At 40.8% G+C, this 21,529-nt stretch overlaps 2 protein-coding genes across 2 annotated transcripts; both read right to left on the bottom strand.

The window, feature by feature from the left end:
* Positions 1–589: 589 nt before the first annotated feature.
* LOC124689137 (zinc finger CCCH domain-containing protein 45-like) lies at positions 590–8,907 on the bottom strand. The gene is made up of 3 exons (XM_047222718.1): positions 8,333–8,907; positions 2,215–2,604; positions 590–872 (listed from the first exon to the last, which is right to left on the bottom strand). The coding sequence occupies exons 1-3, from the start codon at positions 8,905–8,907 to the stop codon at positions 776–778; spliced, it is 1,062 nt and encodes a 353-aa protein (XP_047078674.1). The 3' UTR covers positions 590–775.
* A 1,462-nt stretch (positions 8,908–10,369) lies between these two features.
* Positions 10,370–21,284, bottom strand: LOC124689136 (zinc finger CCCH domain-containing protein 45-like). The gene is made up of 7 exons (XM_047222717.1): positions 20,923–21,284; positions 19,110–19,520; positions 17,702–17,833; positions 16,886–16,973; positions 12,211–12,852; positions 11,741–11,884; positions 10,370–10,721 (listed from the first exon to the last, which is right to left on the bottom strand). Exons 1-3 carry the CDS (start codon positions 21,282–21,284, stop codon positions 17,737–17,739), a joined length of 870 nt encoding a protein of 289 aa, XP_047078673.1. The 3' UTR covers positions 10,370–10,721; positions 11,741–11,884; positions 12,211–12,852; positions 16,886–16,973; positions 17,702–17,736.
* Positions 21,285–21,529: the final 245 nt, after the last annotated feature.

Here is a 21,529-nt window from a genome sequence, read left to right as displayed (position 1 = left end):
TGTGCAACCTTATGTTGTCTATTCTGCTGCCAAATCATGTATTTCATCAGCGAGGAAGAGTAGTACTATATTTCACTGGGAAGAATAATGCGAAATTATGATAAATGAAAATGAGTATGTATAGCATTTACTTCGTCTGCATATACTTGTTACCCTAGTTTTTGAGGCAATATTTTCCACTAAACACCCCTATAAATATTTTTTGGTAGTGATATTAGAGTTGTGCATAACTGCATACAGTTGGGTCAACCTATGTTAAAGACTAAGTCATTAAATCCTTCTTTGTGCCATGTGGTTGGAGCTAAACAACAATACATACCAATTGGAGGGATTACATATTAATAAATGATTCATGAAGTCATGATACATTCAAAAAAGGAAATAAACAACTCATGATTATCAATTCACCTCTAGCTGTGTACCATCAATTAATTTCCTTAATAGCTGAGTTATTCTTTTTGTTCTATTCTAGAGAGCAATAAATACTACTCCCTCTGTCCAGATAAGGATGTCAGAAATTTTTCTAGATAAGCATGTATCTAGACGCGTTTTAGTGTATAGATACATCCAAATCTAGATAAATCTGCGACACCTCAGGACAGAGGGAGTATAATTAATGTACGACAATGTTTAGAAGAAACATAAATATTTTCCCCTTAAACATAAATTAAACTATAGTGCCTAACCTAGGGAGTATTGTGTATGTTCGCTATTGCATAGCTAAGACGGAACATATTATTCACCTGGAAATGTTGAGTCCTAGAGATGGAGAATATTAAAATGACATCGTAACTGCTTTTGGGGAGGCCCAAATACCCTGCTGAACTGATATTTCCAAATTCTCCATCTTGCAACTTATAACAGCAGAGTACCTATTTTTTATAATAATAAAATCTGTTAGAACTTTGAACCACTAGAAGATTCGATTGTTTTAAGGAAGCACGTTATGGACCAGAAAATAGGGAAATTGTGGAATGATAAGTCAACATGATATCTTTCAAGATCTCTGTCTCTAGATTATTAGATGTTCCACAAAAAATAAGATCAAAATCAACTTTTACATGGTCCCTAGAACATACAGATGCCACAAGTTGTTACAAAATCAATATGCGCATTAATGTGCTCAAAGATTGCTAAGCATAATTCAAAAACTCAGATAGTACATTAATGTGCTCACTAGATTCCATAGGCACAGTTCCAAGTTACATAAAAAAGGTAACCAACCAAGTGTAAATTCATATTATAATTGCCTCATTTGATGCAAAAAAAAAGCTCAGGGTGAGGAGTGAAACCAATATCCCAACACGTACATCTAAAGAAAGGGCAAAAGATTCTTCTATTAAATAGCACCAGCCATATATAATCACCTTTCTTGCCAAGCCATAGCTAAGGGGGTGTTTAGCTAGGCTTACTTTTGGATTTTGGTCTCTGGCTTATAAGCCAAAAAACACCTAAATATGTGCCTTCGGTTTTGGATTTTAGCTTATACAATCATGTAGCAACATCCAGACAAAAGCTAGATGCATAAGCCAAAAGAACCTATTTAGGTGTGTTTTTTTGGCTTATAAGCCGAAGTCTAAAAAGGAAAAATTAAGCCTAACCAAACACTCTAGTCTCATTGTCCAGAGAAAGGTGTCCTTTTAGCATAATAATAATACAAGAGAATTGTGACTCAAGCTGAAAGTGAAGTAATAACCTTGCAGAATAAGTTTGAAAATTATGCCTAACAATCTATCAGGAGGACAGGACACATAAAGGGAATAAGCAACACATTGTCCCTGATGTGTAAGCCAGATACATCATAACGGCCATGTATCTTTTTCACACAAAGTGCTCGAGTGAGATAAATAGCTTAACGTGTGCATCTAAAGACTAGGCATAGGCATCATCATCTACTAATAACATTAAGCATATAGAAATCACCTTGATTGCCTAGCCATAGCTTAATTTATCTCATAATCCAGATAAAAATAGTTTTTTTCTAGCATAACAATACAACGGAGAATTAGGATGGTTGCTAATAGACAGTGAAGAACACTGCATAGTAAGTTCGGAAATTAAACCCATCAATCTATCAGGAAGACAGGAAGCATAAAAACAGTACAAGAGAACACATTATCCAACAGATATAGGTAACATGTATACGCTATGTTTTGTCGTTTTCACCCAATATGCTTGAAAGCTTCACAAAACCTCTACAAGCCCCCTACCCACCTTGATTGCCCTTGTGGAAGTGGGCTTGAAGATGAATCATTAGGGACACCTTGCAGTTGAGCATTGTGTTGTTGCTGCTGCTGTATGTGTGGTGGTACATGCTGCGGATTTGCTGTCTGAACATGATGTGCAGCAGGTTCTTGCACTACAGGAGTAGCATTTGCAGCCAAATTTTGATTCTTTAGCACCAACCCATGTTGGACTTGAGGTTTCTCCTGCTGATTACTGTTATTTTCTCTGGGCTGATAAATTCCACTTGATGAGCCGTAGTTTAACGAATTCATCTGTTGAAACTTCTTGACAGCTTCCTCAGCCGGAGGAGGCGACCCAGGTTTCTTCACATGCCTGTACTGGCAATGAGGGCAATAAGGGCAAAACCCCACGTTATGCCTGCAATTCAAATAAAAAAAGGAACACAGTTTAGGTTAAAGCTAGAAAGCACTCTTTTGCAACTGGTACACGGAAGGTTGAATTGGAGCTTAGATGTCAGGTCACAAAGCACATTAGATGATATAGTGGGTAGCACAAGAGACAAAAGTGTGAATAACAATATGAATCGTCAGTCATCCCGTAAGTTAAAGACTAAATCAATACTAATTGGACACTACAAATACTAGTTTAATCGAAGGCACCAAATTAGCATAGTGTATCAGCTATATTAAAAGCTACCAACTAAATACTATTAAATAATAGTATATATCCATCTAATATAGCAACAAAAGAAACTCACATGGCATGAGCAGTAAATTTGACCTAACTGCGTCAATTACTAATGCACTATGTTGCATTACAAGGGTCAGTTATGTCTCCAAGAAGAATCCAATTCAGAAAAGAATTCTGTATACAGTCCAACTTTGCACATTGAGTTCCTTCGTGGCTGCATAATGATCCATTGGTTCTAGCTTATTTTGCTATGTATTTATAGGTTTGCTGCAGCTGGCATCACGGTTTTGAAGGCGTTAATGCGCCTTAGAGCGGTTTGGGGCGCTCTGACGCCTAAACGACGCCTTGGCGGGCGCTTTGGATGCCTAGGCACCTAAAGCGGTCGATTTTCCAAGGCGGAGGGCGGGCGCCTTGGCGCCTAAGCAACGCCTTCAAAACCATGGCTGGCATGTATGCATAAGGCTTGCATACGCTAGAAGAGATTGCAGAGAAAAACCACATCTTAAGAAAATTAGTTTAAAATGCCATGTGGCATCCAAAAGTTCTCTACAACTGAGTTCTAATGTTCGGAAAAAGAATGGAGACCAATTGATCTATTATTTGATGGTCCTTTAGAGATGCATACTACGGAGTATTGCATAGGTGTAATAAGCTAGCTTGGTGATTAGATTCCGGTAAACCAATTTTTTTTGAACAAAGATGGCCTCGAAAGGCCAGGAAGATTCAATACTAGCGGTGGGTACAGAAATTACATCGTTGCCCTTTTGCTTCTACTGCCCTGAAAGGACCCTAGCAACAAAAAGAGAAACGCAATCCAGTGCTTGGGCACTATCTCCACCGCGCGTCGGCGACCTCCAGGCGCAAAGCACCGAGATCGGAGAGGAGGTAGCTCGATGTGCTCTCCATACCGACGAAGAATCAACCGCGCCGGCCATCGCAACGCCTCCGGGGACGAACCACTTGGAGAATAAGTGATGGCGAGCTCCAGCGCGAGATTGAAGAGAGCCTCCAGAGGAGGTTGAGCTCCTGGTCGAGGGTCGCCTGTCGACCATGAAATTTGGGGGCAAGGCAGAGTAGCCGGCTTGGGTCCCCGATTGAAGAACTCGCCAGAGAAAGCCAGTGGTAGAAACCACAATCTTCCAGCACCACCGCTCCGCAGATCTGCAAAGGAGAATAGATCGACACTTCCTGCCATGACCATCACCATGATGGCTAAGCAGAGGAAGTAGATCGACCCCTTCTCCCCGATCTGGAGAGCCCACCTCGAGCTTTATTGAAGAGGATCTTGGCGCCGCCGTGTTCGCCTCCGACTCCTCCCGCCGGAGCACCAGGAGCAAGCACGCCGCCACCAACCGCCGCCAAGAGGAGCTCGAACACCTCAACAGCTTGAATCCCCATGGCATCTCGCCAAAATCCACATGGGTAAAACCTAGAAGACTAGCCCTAGAACTATACAGAGGGGGCCGAGCCCCTCTCCCCGGTCGTCTCCGGCCGGCCGAGCCGCCGGAGAGGAGGGGGAGAGAGGCTCGATGTGGCCGAGGGGCTCTCACAGACGGGAGGAGGAGAGAGAGACGAGGGGGGGAATGAGAGCCTCCCCGGTAAACCAATTTAAACCTTCTCATTTATTGATGGCTTTCCGCTTTGAAAGTTGAAATGTATTTTTGCGGGTTGGGCACACCGACAGAGTGGCACTTTTCCCAAGGTGAAGAAGTTCTGTTATTTAACTTTCAGTTTCTCGAATGTTGGCTTCTTTGCAGGAATATACTTGATTCATGGATGTCTTTTATTATTTGTAATAAAAATCAGCATGTGATATTTCTGTCTTCCAAATGAATTATGGGATTCAGACAAACCAACCACGATTAAAGAAACAAAACTCAGTATGTTGCATTACTATATTCCATATTGACGAGTTCAAAATGCTTTGCAAGAGATGTATCATCCATGAATCCATATTGCTTATCATGCCTTCTAGCTCATGCTTTTAATATGTTGCGTTAATACATTCCATATTGACTACTTCAAAATGGTTTGCAAGAGATGTATCATCCATGAATCCATATTGCTTATCATGCCTTCTAGCTCATGCTTTTATTGGTTGATGTGTGTGTCATACCTTCCATATTGACGAGTTCAGAACTTAGTATGTTGCATTAATATATTCCATATTGACGAGTTCAAAATGCTTTGCAAGAGATGTACCATCCATGAATCCATATTGCTTATCATGCCTTCTAGCTCATGCTTTTATTGGTTGATGTGTGTGTCATACCTTCTGTATGCAGCTAAGTACATTTATCAGCGTGAAAGTTTCTTTTTTTTTGGCCCCAAAGATTAGTGTCATTATTAGTTTGATCAGAGCATTTGAAGCATGATATTTTCGTTGATCCGGCGATCGTATTTATAGTTCATGCAACTGAAGTATAGTAATGTAATAATTCATGCATGTAAAATCATATGTGCTACTAGCTGATTAGCTTAATGAAGAGAGATATTCTTTTAGTAATCACTACCTCAACAAAACCTTCTCGAGTGATTGTTATTGTTACAACAATAGATTAATGATAGCCAGGACATGCATTACATGTGCGCTCTTACTAGTCTCCTAGGAAGAGTCCAATTAAGAAAATCTTAAAAATCACATATCATAACACTAAACCCTACACCGTACACACACATAAATTCTAAAGATGAGCTGCAAACCAATATTTGCCATGGCAGATTAATTTTTCAAAGAAAAGTAACAATTGTAGGCTGCCCAAGAAACCTACACAATCCCAATGTTTAATCGTGTTATCGCTAGTATAAAAATAAATTGCATATTTGATCTACCTATTTTTACCACCATCTTAAGTCATCAAACTTTTGATTGCATTTAATTTGTAGAAGACATACAAAGAATTGCCACAAGACTGCTTTGTAATCCTAGAAGCCTTAACAATCACATCAAACAGATCACACAATCACAACTCAGACCTAGGACCATCTAACTAGGGATGAAAGTGGAGCGGAAAGTTTCCGACTTTGCCACGGAAAAATGAAAACGGAATGGAAATATGAAAATGGAAACTGAATTTTGTTAAACGCAAATGGAAATGGAAACTTTTTGATGGAAATGGAAACGGAGACAGAACAGCGTTTTCCGTCGGAACAGACACGGAAACGGAATTTCTGTTTCCGGCTAAAATGAAATTCCCGCTTTAGGTTTGATGTGTATGCACAAATCCCATTAGATGACCTTGTCAAGTAATCCCTTCATACATTTGAGGAGGTTTCCACTGTTCGACCTTTTCCAGTTCATGGTAACTTGAGCAGCACAGTAGAATTAGGAAACAAGTTTGTTGATTCGCTTGAATGCTTTTTTTTTTGCATGATTCAAGGGTTTTCTTGGTTCCAGCATATATCTGCATTGCTCCATTTCCGCGTCGTATTCGGTCTGTATCAGTTTCCGACAATATCTGCTTCTGTTTTCATTTTCAGGGTTTCTGTATTCGTTTTTATCTCCGCAAAAAAAATATGAAAACAAATGTGGCAGCACTCAGAGTTCCGTCCGTATCCGCTCCATTTTCATCCCTACATCTAACTATAACAAAACAGAAACTGACCGTAACAGCAATTCTAAGTCCATAGCTAAGATATTAACAGGTACAATCCATCGCATGACTTAGTAAGAGGAAGTTGCAACATACATTTGGGGTGTTTTTGCTTGTGCCCTGGATTTGCAGAGGTGCCTACCAAAATGGAAGAACTCTGCAATTGGGTTTTTAGTTTTGAAAGTGTTAAGATCCATAACTTGATAGCTACAGGTGTTGCTGCTGTTCTTTTTGAGCATGTGGAAAGTTAGAAATGGGGCTTGGTTTAGGAATAGTTATCCTGATGACCCTGTTAATATAGTTTCAAGAATTTTGCATAATCTTCATTATTGGGCTGGTTTGCAGAAGATAAAACTTTGAGACAGAGTACGCTTGAAAGCGTCTAAAACTACAGCAGCCGTTGATATGCATGAAAAACTATTATCAGCCGTTCATCAAGTGTCATCAGGATTGATCTAACGGCCGCCCTGGACTGGATTCACCACCCCTGCGCGCACCCAATCAGTCTACCCCAAGCATGTGTGTGAAACTCCTAGAAGCTAGCCAAAGTTATAGAGAACTCGAGAGTCGAGACGATGCAGACTAACACCTGGACTGGCCATGTTAGTATATGGCAAGGAAAAACCTCTGAGGGCCGTTGATATGCATGAAAAACTATTATCAGCCGTTCATCAAGTGTCATCAGGATTGATCTAACGGACGCCCTGGACTGGATTCAGCACCCCTGCGCGCACCCAATCAGTCTACCCCAAGCATGTGTGTGAAACTCCTAGAAGCTAGCCAAAGTTATAGAGAACTCGAGAGTCGAGACGATGCAGACTAACACCTGGACTGGCCATGTTAGTATACGGCAAGGAAAAACCTCTGAGGGGAGTATGACTTTTTTTTTTCTTCAAGCTGAATTAGGTGTTGACGCGCACGTGTAACTTCTTTTGGAAACCTGCCACCACGAGCAGCAAATTAAGTGACCATGAGTTACCAGGCCAGGTCTGCCTCTTCTCTCAAGGTCCCGCGGGCCATAATATTGTTTAACATCTAATCACAATGTTAGTGCACGTAAGATTGACCATTAATATTTTTTCGAGCGTCTAATCACAAAAATATATATGCTCATATTGAGCTGTCCATACTTCATAATAGGTTATACTTCTGTTCAAGGTATTAAAAAAAGTACTCATCTCAGGTTATTACTCCTTCTATTCGTTCTATTAGGGTGAGTTAGTTTTTCAAAAGCCAAAAATTAATCATATTGACCATTTTGGCAAAAATAATTATCATCTGTGATACTGAATAATTAGAATATGACAATATATTTCAAAATAAATCAAACAATACTGATTTGGGGTTGTAAATACCAATTTTTCTAAATACATTGGTCAAAGATAATCATGTTTTACTTTAGAAACAACTGATGTCCGAATAGATGGGGCATTTTTCAGAACACCGTATTTATCCAAATTAATTGCCGCTGGTTCAATAAACCTAAACAGATTTACGCAACACTTTATCTAAATCTGCGATAATTAATTTGAATCAGAGGCAGTATTACTTTTTTTGTTATTTATTCAACCACCTTTGTTCAATCGAGTCCATGTTCTCTATTTCCCAAAACCCATTCGTTCACCGACCCATGGACCAGAGGTTGCTTGCTTGGAATTGAGCTTTCTAGCTTTCTTTAGTACAATCTTTTCGCGAGAGCAACCCCGGGTTCGTTCCTAAGACTACACTCACAGCTTTCTCTGTTCATGTTATAGTACTATATTCTACTTATATGCCGGAACATGCAAAGCACGTGCTAGTTCAAGAAAAATGGGGAATATGCCCTTTATTCAAAAAAAAAATAGGGATAGGATGTTCCTCACATGCTGTACTCCTCAAGGTGCTCGGTGTTGTGCTTGAAGACGCAATCTGGCAAGCGGCAGTAGCCATACGAGTGGAGGTAGTGGCACACCGGCATGCGGTCCAGGTCGTACTCGTGGAGGAATTCGCAGGAGTCGCCCATCATACACACGCCCAGCAGCCAGTACGGGCACACGGTCTGCCGGGAGCTGCGGCTGCCGAGGCCTTGGTCATGGCGGTGCTCGACGGCGGCGGGGCCGAGGTCGTAGGAGGACGGCAAGGCGGAGGCCGCGCCCAAGGCAACGGAACCGGATCCGGCGGCGGCGGCGTCGGCGTCGAGGTCGTCCTCGAAATCGAAGACGAGATCGCCGACGTCGCCGTCCATTTCGTGGATCATGGTTTCGGCGGAGCTGCCGCGGCCTTGGTCATGGCGCGGCCTGACCGCGGCGGGGCCGTTGTCGTAGGAGGACGGCAAGGCGGGGGCCGTGGCCGTGGCCGTGGCCGAGGCAGCGGAACCGTAGCTGGCGGCGTCGGCGTCGGCGACGGCGTCGAGGTCTTCCTCGAAATCAAAGACGAGATCGCCGTCGTCGCCGTCCATTTCCTGGATTAGGGTTTCGGGGGTGGCTTTGGGAAGCATCTCACTGATTTTGGCTACTTATATCAGATTGGCTCAGATTTTGTACTGGTAAAAAGATTTAAACTTTTCGGACAAATTTGAAAAAATCCAGTAAATCATAAATAGTTTGGTTTGTATTCGGAGAAAATTTCATTCCATTTGATACCTTAGATCATAAATAGTCTGCATGTTGCTGTGAAAATTTGAAATCTTTTATTGAGTACAATATGCATCTTTTAGAGCATACCAAAAATCACAAACTAGCTATCTAGGTGTGAAAAGTGTCGGCAAGAGTTGTGCTGTGGAGGCAATGTAAACAAAATATTGGTTCAAGAAATTATGTTAACCGAGGTTATGGACCAGTGAGCATGTTTGCTGTACTTTCAGTATCTATAACCAACTTATAAATAGGAATGTTGTGTCTGAACCTATTCCACCAATGTTGTTAAACATCTTACTCCAGGAATGTTGTAATTTCTTCCTGGTTAATATTTCTAGTCTTGTCATGAGAAAGCATTCAATAGTGTTATTCTCGGTAAAAAGAAGTACCATGGCAAGTATGTACATCGCAGTGCTATGCATCATCCTGAAAAGCTCATACAGATAGATCCAAGAGGGAAGTGGCCCGAGAGCACCAATTGTTGGAGACAACGACCTGCACAGACATGGAGCTGCATTGCCATGTGCCTTTGGGGTTCCCATCCGATTGACCATTTTGAGTGCCAAACCGTTGAATCAATGGCTGGAAAAGGGAAGATTTCTTTTTCCTGGGGTCAGTGCTCTATCCGGAAGTGATGCCTCTCCCCATCACATATCAGTTTCCTCAGGTCTTCATGCTTCTCCTGCTCTTGCTGCATTTGACAACGTTTTGACTACCGATGTGTTACAACTTACAATTGGTTTGGGTTTGTTTCACACACCACCCACCAAACCTTTCTTTAGCTCGGGATCCAAATTTGAAACCGTATCACATCATTTCATGACCTTGACCGCCTTTTTTTGGGCGCCAAAATTGAAGGTGGAGCATTGCCGCCAAACTGTTCGTGTGGTCAACAATGGTAATGTGTCAAAACCATCAGTTTCGCATTTGGCTTGCCTTTTGCGCAGTGTGGTTGTTCTTTGTTCAGTGTTTCCTGCTGCACTGTACCATACTGTAAACTTGATGTAAAATATGTGTCTTCTTTCAAACATACTGAATATATAACATGAACTATGAAGCCACTGGACGCTTTTATAGGTAAAGTACCATGTACTACTTGCTTTCCCATAAAGGAAAAAAGTTCCAGCTAATATGGGCATAAACTAGAACATATTTGTCTTCAGCAACCCCCAAGAAGCCAGTTATACCTAAACCTCAAACTGGATCAGAGCAAAACAGGTGAAAGCTTTCACATGGTCCATTAACACATGGACCTTAACATAATCATAAATGGTGAATCGCCCAGCAAAAGAACATAAGTACTATTAAAACAACATCATCCAAACTCTATCAGTATAGTTCACATAGTTCTGAATTCAAGCCCGTACATTTGTGTAGTTTCTCAATGCACCATCACGTTCGCTACATGCCTGTAGACTACACTGCATACATGCAGTCATATAGACCAGCAAGAAACTGGTTAACTCGAGTTACATGACAATACTGGGCTACAATTTTCTAACCATCCATCATGAACAAACCAGCAAGAAATGACATGGAAGGTTATCAACGATGCATTAGGGAGCATGGACCATGACTCTTTCTTGATCCATTGAGGTTGAAATTTGCAAACACCATCATCGCAGAATGAGAGCTCCTGCAGTTTCAGAGAAGTAGCTATCAGTGAGTGAACAAATAAGCCTCGGCCTCCTAGCTAGTTCACAAACAAGCTGTGCAATTTTAACAGCTTAGAAAACAATCATGGGACTCATAATCAGGGCGAATTTTGTTTGCTTCTTTACATCACAAACAGGGCCTCATGGGACGAACATAATCAAGGTGAATTTTGTCTGTTTCTTTAAATCAGGAAAAGAGACACAACTAAAATTACACAATTTAAAGAAAAAACAAGATTATATAAAGACAGAGTGCCAGTCATATATAAACTACTATATAACATGATGTGTACCAATGTGATGATCATATGGCAAGACAGTGTTAGTCAATAATAATAAAGTACAGTGCGCACCAGTCCTCTGCATGGTTTTAATAGATTAACTACACATGATCACCTAAGGAAACAACAACAATAACTAACCCTACAAAAGCTGAGTGTAAAACGGCAGTTATAACTAATTGGCAAGTGTTGTTTATACGTAGGCAAATTCTCTTTCTTGGGCAATACTACCTACTGGTAGTAAATTAGTAATTAGTAATTGATGATTAAAGTTGGTCGATAGTACAGCTCATAAGAAAAATATAGATTAATCGATATTGGATTGTAACTTCTATATTTAGCAAGATGGCATACTAACACAGGAAAACAATACCAATGTCTGCTTCCAACAAGCAAAGTAAATCTCCAACTGCATGCCCAATATAAACATTTTCGAAGCAAAGAGGTTTATAAAGAGTGGGGGCGTGAATCAGATCAAAGCACCACAACGTAGCAAACTAGCAGTGCTCCGTGGTGGATGAGCTGTTTCTTGTAGATATGATGAACACTGCCTTACATGTGTCCACTCGGAGGCGGGATGCCAACAGCGGGTGCAAAACAGCAGCAGGTGACCCGTGCTGCAGTGGATGCAGATAGTACATGCAAGTATATACTCATGAATTATACGACTATTGGGCAGAGGCCCCTGAAATCGCTAGGAAATATGTGGCTGCATTCACCATTGACAAAGAAACCATCATGTTTCTGATTCCTTCGTTAGCTCGACAAAACTTCTCATACTTCTCTTCACTTCGCTCCTCCTCACATAGCATAACGCCTTCATCAGCACCAACTTCCAGTGCCTCATCAGCGAGCAGCGCATCCTAGAACAAAAAAAAAATCCAGAATTTCAATTCATAGCCACAAATTGTCGCAAATGAAGTAACAAATGGTTAGAAACAATAAAGTAGATTCTTCCAGTTCTGAGGTATTCATTAATGTAGTGAATATTCCAGAGTCGTATAAGCTTACATCAATTAGCTGACCTGGATGCTTCTACTCTAGTTGTGTATATTGTTGTTTCAGTGTTCATACCCAGTCAATATGAACTCACAGAGGGAAATTATTTATGAAATAGGCCCAAGATATTAAGCTAGCATGTATTTTTTTTCAAAGCTAGCATGCATTCAGACTGCAAGTATAAGATTACCTCAATTTTCCTTACTAAACTCCCAGACGGCGATTGTAACATTTACTTAGTTCCCCTACTCTCCTAACTGCCTTACTACCACAGGGAATGTTGAATTCTTTTGCCCAAAGTTCCTATGAAAACCATCCACAGTAAGCCTAAATATCCGGCAAAGTTCCAGCATTGGCTCCTATATCTTGATTTCTTTGTGAATTCAGCCTAGTTAATTTCAACTTTAAGGCAAAGCAAGTATAAATTAGTAGAAATGTCTCTAGCATAAGATCTGTCATTTAATATTATATTATGCTAAGAGAATGGAATGGTAAAGAAACTCACCAAAGTTTATTTGTCGATTAAGCAGAACTACCAATTATTAGCATGCAGTATTGGTGTGAATGTACAACCTTATGTTGTCTAACCTGCTATGTAAATGCATATCAAATTGAGAAATAGTACTACTTGTCACTGGAAAGAAATAATGTGAAATGATGATAAATGAAAATGAGTATACTCCAAAACAGAAATGTAGCTAAGTTCAAAAATTTAAAGTACCTTAAGCCTGGAGAAGTTCTGGCCATATTGGACTTCTCTGAGCATACCTCCAAAAGTCCAAACCCAACCACAAATGTAGCCACCAAAAACAGAAATAATCTTTGCACAAACCTTGAAAATAGTTATTATTTGATGTATCCAACCGAATAGGCATAATTTTATTTTTTAACTACTTGTTACAATTACTCGGCGACTCAAAAATCATGGCGGAGATCCATGTTATAGGTGTGGGTGGCAAGTAGGAGTGGGCATATAAACCGATAACATTACTCCCCGAACCAAAAGAACCGGGACGGACCGACACAGAATAAACCAAAACCGCTTATATCTGTTGGAAATTCTGTCACTGATTCTCGAAAACCGAAGTTACTTCGGCTGATTCGGTCTTAGGCCTCGTGTACCCCAAACTGGCCTAACTAACCGAACATGGGTAAGAATAATTAGAAAAGACCAGCCGATTACCTAACTCTTTGAGCCCTCACGATTCCCACCCGCTCCATTCTCAAGTCGCACGAGCAGCCTCATCATGCTTGTCACGCCATCAATTCCCCATCAATTCCCCATCCACCTGCCTCGCCTCCATAAACCTAGCTGCCACGGCTATTCTCCCGCCAGTAGCAGACAGCTACAGGCGCCATCTCCTTCCTCTTCCTACTCCCCCTAGCCTCTCATGTGTTGTGCACCGCCATCGAGTTGTCCACCCTAACAGGCTGCAGTGGCGGCGGTGGAAGAATTCCCGCTAATTTTTTTTATCTGTTTCTTTTCCGGTTCTAAATGATGGAGATTCAAGAAATGTTGTCCGATTTTTCGGAATCGAACGCATCGGTTGGCATTTGCTGCTGTTACTCACGTAACCTCGATTCTGTTTGGTCTTAACCAAGGACTGAAGTACTGAACCGAACCTGTTTGGTCTTAACCAAGGACTGAACCGAACCTGTTTGGTCTTAACCAAGGACTGAACCAAACCTTCAGTGAACCAAACCATCGGTAATTGATTTTCCATCGGTCATTTCCCACTGAACCGAGGAACCAACTGATCGGTTCAGTTTAACTGAACGCTCAGGCCTAGTGGCAAGCATTGAAGGTACATATAGAACCATTAATGGGTTTGGTTGATTAATAACAAGGCAAATAAGAGACTGACAAATTTATATCTGATTTTCTTCCCTTTGCTTGTTGGATAGAAGTCAATGGTGGAACCCCCAAAAATGAGAAAAGAGAAGGCACCCCTAAAGACTAGATTTGCGAATTTTATTTGAATCGTATGTATTTGTTAATTTTTGTACCTACAGATTTGGCACTTGATAGGACTGCATGGAAATCACCAACCCATGCGCCCCAACCTTAATTTACTTTTCTTGTAGTTTGCTTTTTTTTCCCACTCTTTGGTTGCCATAGGTTTTCTGTTGGTGTATCTACGTATGTATTGCAGTACTATCAAGGGGGGTAGTTGACTAGAAAAAAGGAACTTAAATTCTTGCAACATCTCAAAAGAGTTCCTCAAGAATCCAACTCAAATCTCATCTCTATCATAAACAGGTATGACGCACGTGGCATCGCCGTTCAAGTGAAGCAAGGCCAGAGCTTAGAAGGTTGAGCTAAGGGCCCGTACGATGTGTGAGGGATTCTCAAACGCGCCTACGAATCACCTTTTTGGGAGCAAATCAGCTTGGTGATCTCTTCCCTGGTTAATGCGCTCAACGAAAATATGCTCTACAAAAGTGGGTGAAGGGAGTAACTAATCTGAGGTAGAACATATTGATAAACGATTCATGAAGTCATGATACCATCAAAAAAAGGAAGAAATGGCTCACGCTTGCTAATCAAGATCGGCATTAATTAACTCCATTAGTAACCAAACAAAGTTATTTCTATGCTCTATTCTCAACAGCATAAAATACTAATAAAATTAAGGTACAACTCCAACAGAAGATCTGATGTTAGATGTTATGCTAAGCATGGAATGGTACAGAAACTCACTGTATTTCTCTGCAATTAACAAGTATTCGCAATTTAGCATGCAGCTAAGTGTGGTGTGAACGTATAACCTTATCTTCTCTTTCTTAATAGATGGCCCCATTTTGCTGGTCTCACAGCGAGCCACGTCACTGGATTAAAAGTCTAGCTCGCGCTCCCTGTCCCGCATTTTCTCCATGGGCTGGGTGTCGCTGCTTGTGGACTAAGCGTCCCTAATTGGGCTGAATGACACACCCGTACATGGGCTGAACGAGTCAACCCTGCCCTGCTTGCCCTTCCTCGAGTCGACGCTGCAGTCGCTCGCCCTTCCTCCTGCCTGTTCGTGTTCCCTGTTGGTGTTCTCCGCCGCCGCTGTGACCTACAACTTAATGACCACAAATCCTCTCGCTGCGACGTATTCCATTCTCGCCACAAATGCTTGTGAAACCGCTCTATCATGCCCAGCATTCATCAGCCATGATTGCCCCAAAAATACGCAAGAAATTTGTAGATTGAACTGACCAGGCGGCCTCTCCATGTATAAAAAGCTCCCCATGTTGGCATGGACATCCAGGGCACAGGCCTGCTCGCGTCCATATCTACCACAAGTCCCCTCTCTGGTAGTTGTCTATTCGAGATTCCGCTTCTCTATTTGTCAATCTGTTAGGTTGCTCTACGGCATAAAAACTCCTTCGATGTTTTGTCTCCAACAATTTGGTTGAATTTTTATTGGATTCTGTATCCTGCTCACTCAAGTCCACCCCGATTTTACTGGAATCTTGCCTGAAGCAGCTGGCTGATGGAATTTGGCCGGAAGTATTCATCTGAACTAGCAAAGACGGAAAGGAGCAGAGATAAGGTGCTAAACTAATACTAATATTCCGGTATTGTACTTACTACTAAGTTCTTAGATTTGCCATCTCAATAGGTGAAGAGTTTGATCACAGATTGGAAGTGCATTCCTCTTCTGTCCTCTGCCTTAACGTCTGGTATATCATGGACTCGATGGCGTTGCATCTTCCTGGAAATACGTAATTTATGCATAGTTAAAGGTATGTAATAGAGATTTTAGCTTGATTTGCTAATCATGGAAGCTTTCTTATGTTCTTAGTTATAATTTTGTTTACTCTTTCAGAGATGTTAGTCCATGTATTATCGTCTAGCTGCTGCTCGTTGCAGGGATAGAGAAATATTATAGTATCTATTTAGCAATACAAATGTGTTCCGTTCTTTCTGTAGAAAAACTATAACAGTACCACTATTAATATGTTTTCAGTTGTTGAACTTTCCAAAAACTTAATTGTATGTGCCACTTTAGATCATGTTTACAAAAAAATTGTTTTCTATCTATGCTGTTCAAGATTGTTTCTAAGTGATTGCTGTCGGTGGTTCATTGCTATTGCAATCAGATTGTATACTTCTTTGTTTCCAGTTCATCTGGTTGAGTATCCTCCAAGTGATCAGCATACGTTGTTTCATAAGTCAGCATCCTTTTCATTTATTGTAGGCTAAAGATATGTACCGGCTACCTCATACACTCAAGACTGCATGATGAGTTACATTCTTCGTTTCAGACTTGATATTAACTATCCTTTGTTCCTTACCCATTCTATATTACTGCCTGATCAATCCTAATCATCTAGCAAACACTGTAGGTTTTCATTTTTGGTTTGCGGCTGAGCTTTGGAAGAGTAAATGAAATTCTGCCGAGGAACCTTTTTAGATGTTTTTGTAACTTAAGTCGTTCAGCATGCATTCATGCAAGACTTCTATCCTTGCTCAGTTAAGTTGAAAAAGAATGTTTAGCTTATATTATTTCCTTCTCATGGTATCCGCTCATGAGTTAACTATTCCATATCGGCGTGAGCAACATGGTGAGCATTGCCACCTAATAGAGCAAACAATTGTATCTTATATATTATACTCTATTTGGGTTTGCACCATTTATGTAGTGTCCTTCAATATATTTCAAGATATTTTCTTGCAAGGTTCTAACTTAAATATTAGATTTAACATAAAAATATTACAAGTCTCCGCAGCAACGCGCGGGATATCATCTAGTGTTGTCTAATTTATGCTACCAAATCCTACATTCCATCAGCGAGAAAGTGCAGTACTATTTGTTACTGGGAAGAAATAATGTAAAATGATGATAAGTGAAAATGAGTTTGGATAACAAGTCAAATACCTTGAGCCACTGGAGAGAAGTTCTGACAATAATGAACTTGATATTTCCAACTCGACCACCAAAACTTAGAAGTAACCTTTGCACAACCCTTGAAAAAGCGAGTTTAGCCACAATTTGATGTATCCAACTAGAATAATATTAGTATACTTTAAACTACTATGTTGCATAACAAATGATATTACAGGAAATTACCACGTTCAGTCAAAAATATATGTCATGTTAGCAAGTCTACTTCGTCTGTATATACTTGCACTCTAGTTTTAGAGGCAATATTTTCCACTAAATGTCCCTATCCATATATGTTGGTAGTGATGTTAGAGTTGGGCATGCAGTTGGATCAACTTATGTTAAAGACTGTTATTAAATCCTTGTTCCACGTGGTTGGAGCTAAACGACACAGCACGTACCAAATTAGAGGAACTAGTACATATTAATAAATGATTCATGAAGTCATGATATGCAAGTCAAAAAAGGAAAGAGAGTACCAATTCACCTCTACCATCAATTAACTACATTAATTAGTGAGATATTTTTTTGTTCCATTCTGGAAAGAAATAAATACTACTCCCTCCATCTTAAAAAAAAAGCTTCTCAACTTTTTCTAGATGCGGATGTATCTATAACTAAAATATGTCTATGTTCATCCGAATCTAGACAAAGTTGAGAAGCTTTTTGTGGAACGGAGAGAGTATGACTAATGTACAACCATATATAGAAAAAACAAAAATATTTTTCCCTTATAGCATAAATTATACTACAGTGTGTAACCAAGGGAATATTGTGTATGTGAGCTATTGAGACGGAACAAATTTTCACCTGGAAATGTCAAGTCCTACTAGAGATGGAAAATATTAAAATGACACCATTACTCCTTTTTGGGAGGCCCAAATACCCTGCTGAACTGATATTCCCAGATCCTCCTGGTTGCAACTTTTAACAACAGAGTACCTAGTTATGGAACATATCAACATAAATTTGTTAGAACTCACCACTAGAAGATTGGATGTTTTAAGGAATCACGCAAATGGACAAGAAAATAGCAAATTATGGAATGGCAGGCCAACATGACATCTTTCAAAATCGCATCTCTAGATTACTAGATATTAAGTAAAATAACACCGAAATCACTAACTACAATGGTCCCTAGAGCATACAAATGTCACACGTAGCTAGAAATCAATGTGTGCATTAATGTGCTCAAATACTGCCATAAGCATAATTCCAACACTCATATAGTGCATTAATGTGCTCACGAGATTCCATGGGCACAGTTCCAAATTACATAAAAAGGTAAACAACCAAGTGAAATTTCATGTTCAAATTGCCAAATCGAACGATGCAAAGAGCTTGAGTTGAGCAGTGAAACCAAGCATGTACATTAAAGGGTTTTGAGTAGTGACTCATAAGTGAGTCGCCAAGCCTGCCACTCAGTTTATAGTGAACAAAGTCGCTGTATAGTCACCATAAGTGTTGCAAGTCGCCGTGATTTTGAGAAAACATCTCAGAGACTATACAGAAACTCAAAATCGTGCGTACATCTAAAGGCGAGGCATAAACCTCTTCTATTAAATAGCATCTGTCGTATAGAAATCACCTTTCTTGCCTAGCCATAGCTCAAAATTGTCTCATTATCACAGAAAAGTGTTTTTTTTCTAGCATAACAATCATACAATAGCGAATTATGACTCTTGCTGAAACAAAGTTGATAATACTGCAGAACAAGTTGGGAGATTTAAGCCCAAATTTCTATTAGGAAGACAGGAAGCATAAAGAACCAGAACACAGTCCCTAATGTGTAAGACAGATACATGCATAACGGCCATTAATGTTGTTTTCACCCAAAAATCTCAAGTGGGATAAATATTCCGACACGTACGTCTAGAGACAAGGCACAAGCATCATCTACTAATAACTTGAAGGATTTATAAGTCAGCTTAATTGCCTAGCCATAGCTTAGATTATCTCATAATCCAGAGAAAAATAGTTTTTTTTCTAGCATGACAATAAAACAGAATTGCAACTCTTGCTAATATACAGTGAAGAACACTGCATAATAAGTTTGGATATTAAGCCGATAAATCTATCAGGAAGACGGTAAGCATAAAAACCAGAACAAGATAACACAATGTCCAACAGATAACGGTAACAGGTATACGCTATGTTTTGTCGTTTTCACCCAAAATGCTTGAAAGCTTCACAAAACCTCTAGAGGCCCCCTACCAACCTTGATTGCCCCTGTGGAGGTGGGCTTGCAGTTACAGTAGCTTGGTCAGATGAACCATTAAGGACACCCTGCACCTGAACATTTTGTTGTTGCTTCTGTAGTGTGTTTGGTGGTGGTACATGCTGTGGATTTGCTGTCTGAACAGGATGTGCAGCAGGTTGTTTCACTACAGGAGTAGCTTTTGCAGCCAATTTTCGACTCTTTAACACCGAGCCAGGTTGGACTTGAGGTTTCTCCTGCTGACTATTTTTGTTATCTCTTGGCAGATTTGTTCCGCTTGATGAGCCATAGTGCAAGGATTCCATCTGTAGAAGCTTCTTGACGACTTCCTCAGGAGGAGGCGGCGGCCCAGGTTTCCTAACATGCCTGTGCTGGCAAAAAGGGCCATTAGGGCAAAACCCCATGTTATACCTGGAATTCAGATTAAAAAGGAACACAGGTTAGCTTAAAGTTTAGACAACACTCTTTTACAACAGGTACAAGGAAAGTAGAATTGAAACTTAGATGTCAAACCACAGAGCACATTATATTATCTAGTGGGTAGCACAAAAAGACAGAAGTGTCAGTAACAATATGAATAGCCACATAAGTTAAAGATGAAATCAATATTAAATGAACAATACGGAAACAGTATAATCGAAGCGCCAAAAATTACCATAGTGTGTCAGCTAAAATAAAAGCTACCAACTGAGTTCCGTTAGATAACAGTATACTTCCATCAAATTTAGTAACTACATAAATTCACACAGCATGAGCACTAAATTCGACCGAACTAAGTTGCATAAAAAGACAGGAGTGTCAGTAACAATATGAATCATCACATAAGTTAAAGATCAAATCAATATTAAATGAACAATACGAAAACAGTATAATCGAAGCGCCAAAAATTACCATAGTGTATCAGCTAAAATAAAAGCTACCAACTGAGTTCAGTTAGATAACAGTATACTTCCATCAAATTTAGTAACTACATAAATTCACACAGCATGAGCACTGAATTCAACCGAACTGCGTCAATTACTAATGCAATAAGTTGCATAATGAGAGTAATTTATTCCTCCCAAGAAGAATCTAATTCAGAAAACCCTAAAACTGCATATGACGCCACTACCTACTCAAAGAATAATAGAATATACAATCCTAAACCCCATAGAGTCAATCACTTCTCCTAGGTGAGTCCAAGTCAGAAAACCTTAAAATTAAATATCATGTCAAACCAACCATGGGAACCGAACACTACACCCTACAGAGTACACACACATAATTCTAGACATGAGCTGCTCAAGCTTCAAGGTAGTACGTCCATTAGGAATAACCTAGAGAGACTACAACCCAATATGGATGTGACATTAAATTAGATTATCAAAGAAAAGCAACAATTGTACGCTGCCCAAGAAACCTACACAATCCCAATGTTTAATCGTGCTATCACCAGTATAAAAAGAAATTACACATTTGACCTATCTAATTTTACAACCACCCCAAAGGCGATCATCAAACTTTTGATAGTGGATTTAATTTGTAGAACACGTACTAAGAATTCCCACAAGACGTCTTCGAATTCCTAGAATCCCTAACAAAAACTTGACACAGATCACACAATCCCAACTCAGATCTAGGACCAAAACCGACCCTAACAATCCCAAGACGTCTTTGAATTCCTAGAATCCCTAACAAATAACATGACACAGATCCCAACTCAGATCTATGACCAAAACCGACCCTAACAGCAATTCTGAATCCCTAGCTAAGATATTGACAACCCATAGTAGAACGGATAAATAAGAGAGGTAAGGTTAGGGATGTTGCTCACATGCTGCACTCCGGCGGCAAGTCCTCGGTGATGTGCTTGTAGGAGCAGTCCTCCTCGCGGCAGTAGCCGAAGGCGCTGAAGAAGTGGCAGACGGGCATGCGCTTGAGGTCGTACTGGTGGAGGAAGTCGCAGGAGTCGCCCTTCATGCACAGGCCCCTCAGCCAGTGCCGGCACACGGTCTGCCGAACGGTGCCGCCGCGGCGGGCTTGGCCACGGTGCGGCCCGGCCGCGGCGGGGCCGAGGGCGTCGGGAGTCGGCAAGGCGGCGGCAGCGGGACCGGAACCGGATCCGGCGGCGGCGGCGGCGGGGCCGTCGAGGAATTCCTCGAAGTCGAAGACGAGGTGGCCGTCGTCGCCGTCCATTTCGGAGGCTAGGGTTTCGGGAGGGGGAAAGGAGGCGAGTGTCAGAATTTTGAAAAGATTTCATCGGGTTTTAAACGCCGGGTTTCTCGGCAGAATGTTTGGTTTGGTAGGCCTGGGCCTGGGCCTGGGCCTTATGCAGTGTTAAGAAAACCGAGTCGTGTGCTGTCTTCTTCACTGGATGATTCTGGTGGCAAAACCTATACACCGACCAGGTCGGTGGCTACCGGCCACAGCACACCCCCTGG

This window comes from Lolium rigidum, chromosome 2, assembly GCF_022539505.1.
Source record: "Lolium rigidum isolate FL_2022 chromosome 2, APGP_CSIRO_Lrig_0.1, whole genome shotgun sequence".
Lineage (NCBI taxonomy): Eukaryota > Viridiplantae > Streptophyta > Magnoliopsida > Poales > Poaceae > Lolium > Lolium rigidum.
This window is presented reverse-complemented; position numbering and strand designations above follow the sequence as displayed.

Bases quoted from the DNA above. Each gene is read 5' to 3' on its own strand.
- LOC124689137 (XM_047222718.1), bottom strand. From the start codon at position 8,907: ATGGACGGCGACGACGGCGATCTCGTCTTTGATTTCGAGGAAGACCTC. The intron at 2,605-8,332 runs GTGAGGAACATC...TTTGAATTGCAG, and splicing joins CACCTTGAGGAGTACAGCAT to GCATAACGTGGGGTTTTGCC. The intron at 873-2,214 runs GTGGGTAGGGGG...TATAAAAAATAG, and splicing joins CTTCCACAAGGGCAATCAAG to GTACTCTGCTGTTATAAGTT.
- LOC124689136 (XM_047222717.1), bottom strand. From the start codon at position 21,284: ATGGACGGCGACGACGGCCACCTCGTCTTCGACTTCGAGGAATTCCTC. The intron at 19,521-20,922 runs GTGAGCAACATC...TCTGAATTCCAG, and splicing joins TTGCCGCCGGAGTGCAGCAT to GTATAACATGGGGTTTTGCC. The intron at 17,834-19,109 runs GTTGGTAGGGGG...TTCCATAACTAG, and splicing joins CCTCCACAGGGGCAATCAAG to GTACTCTGTTGTTAAAAGTT.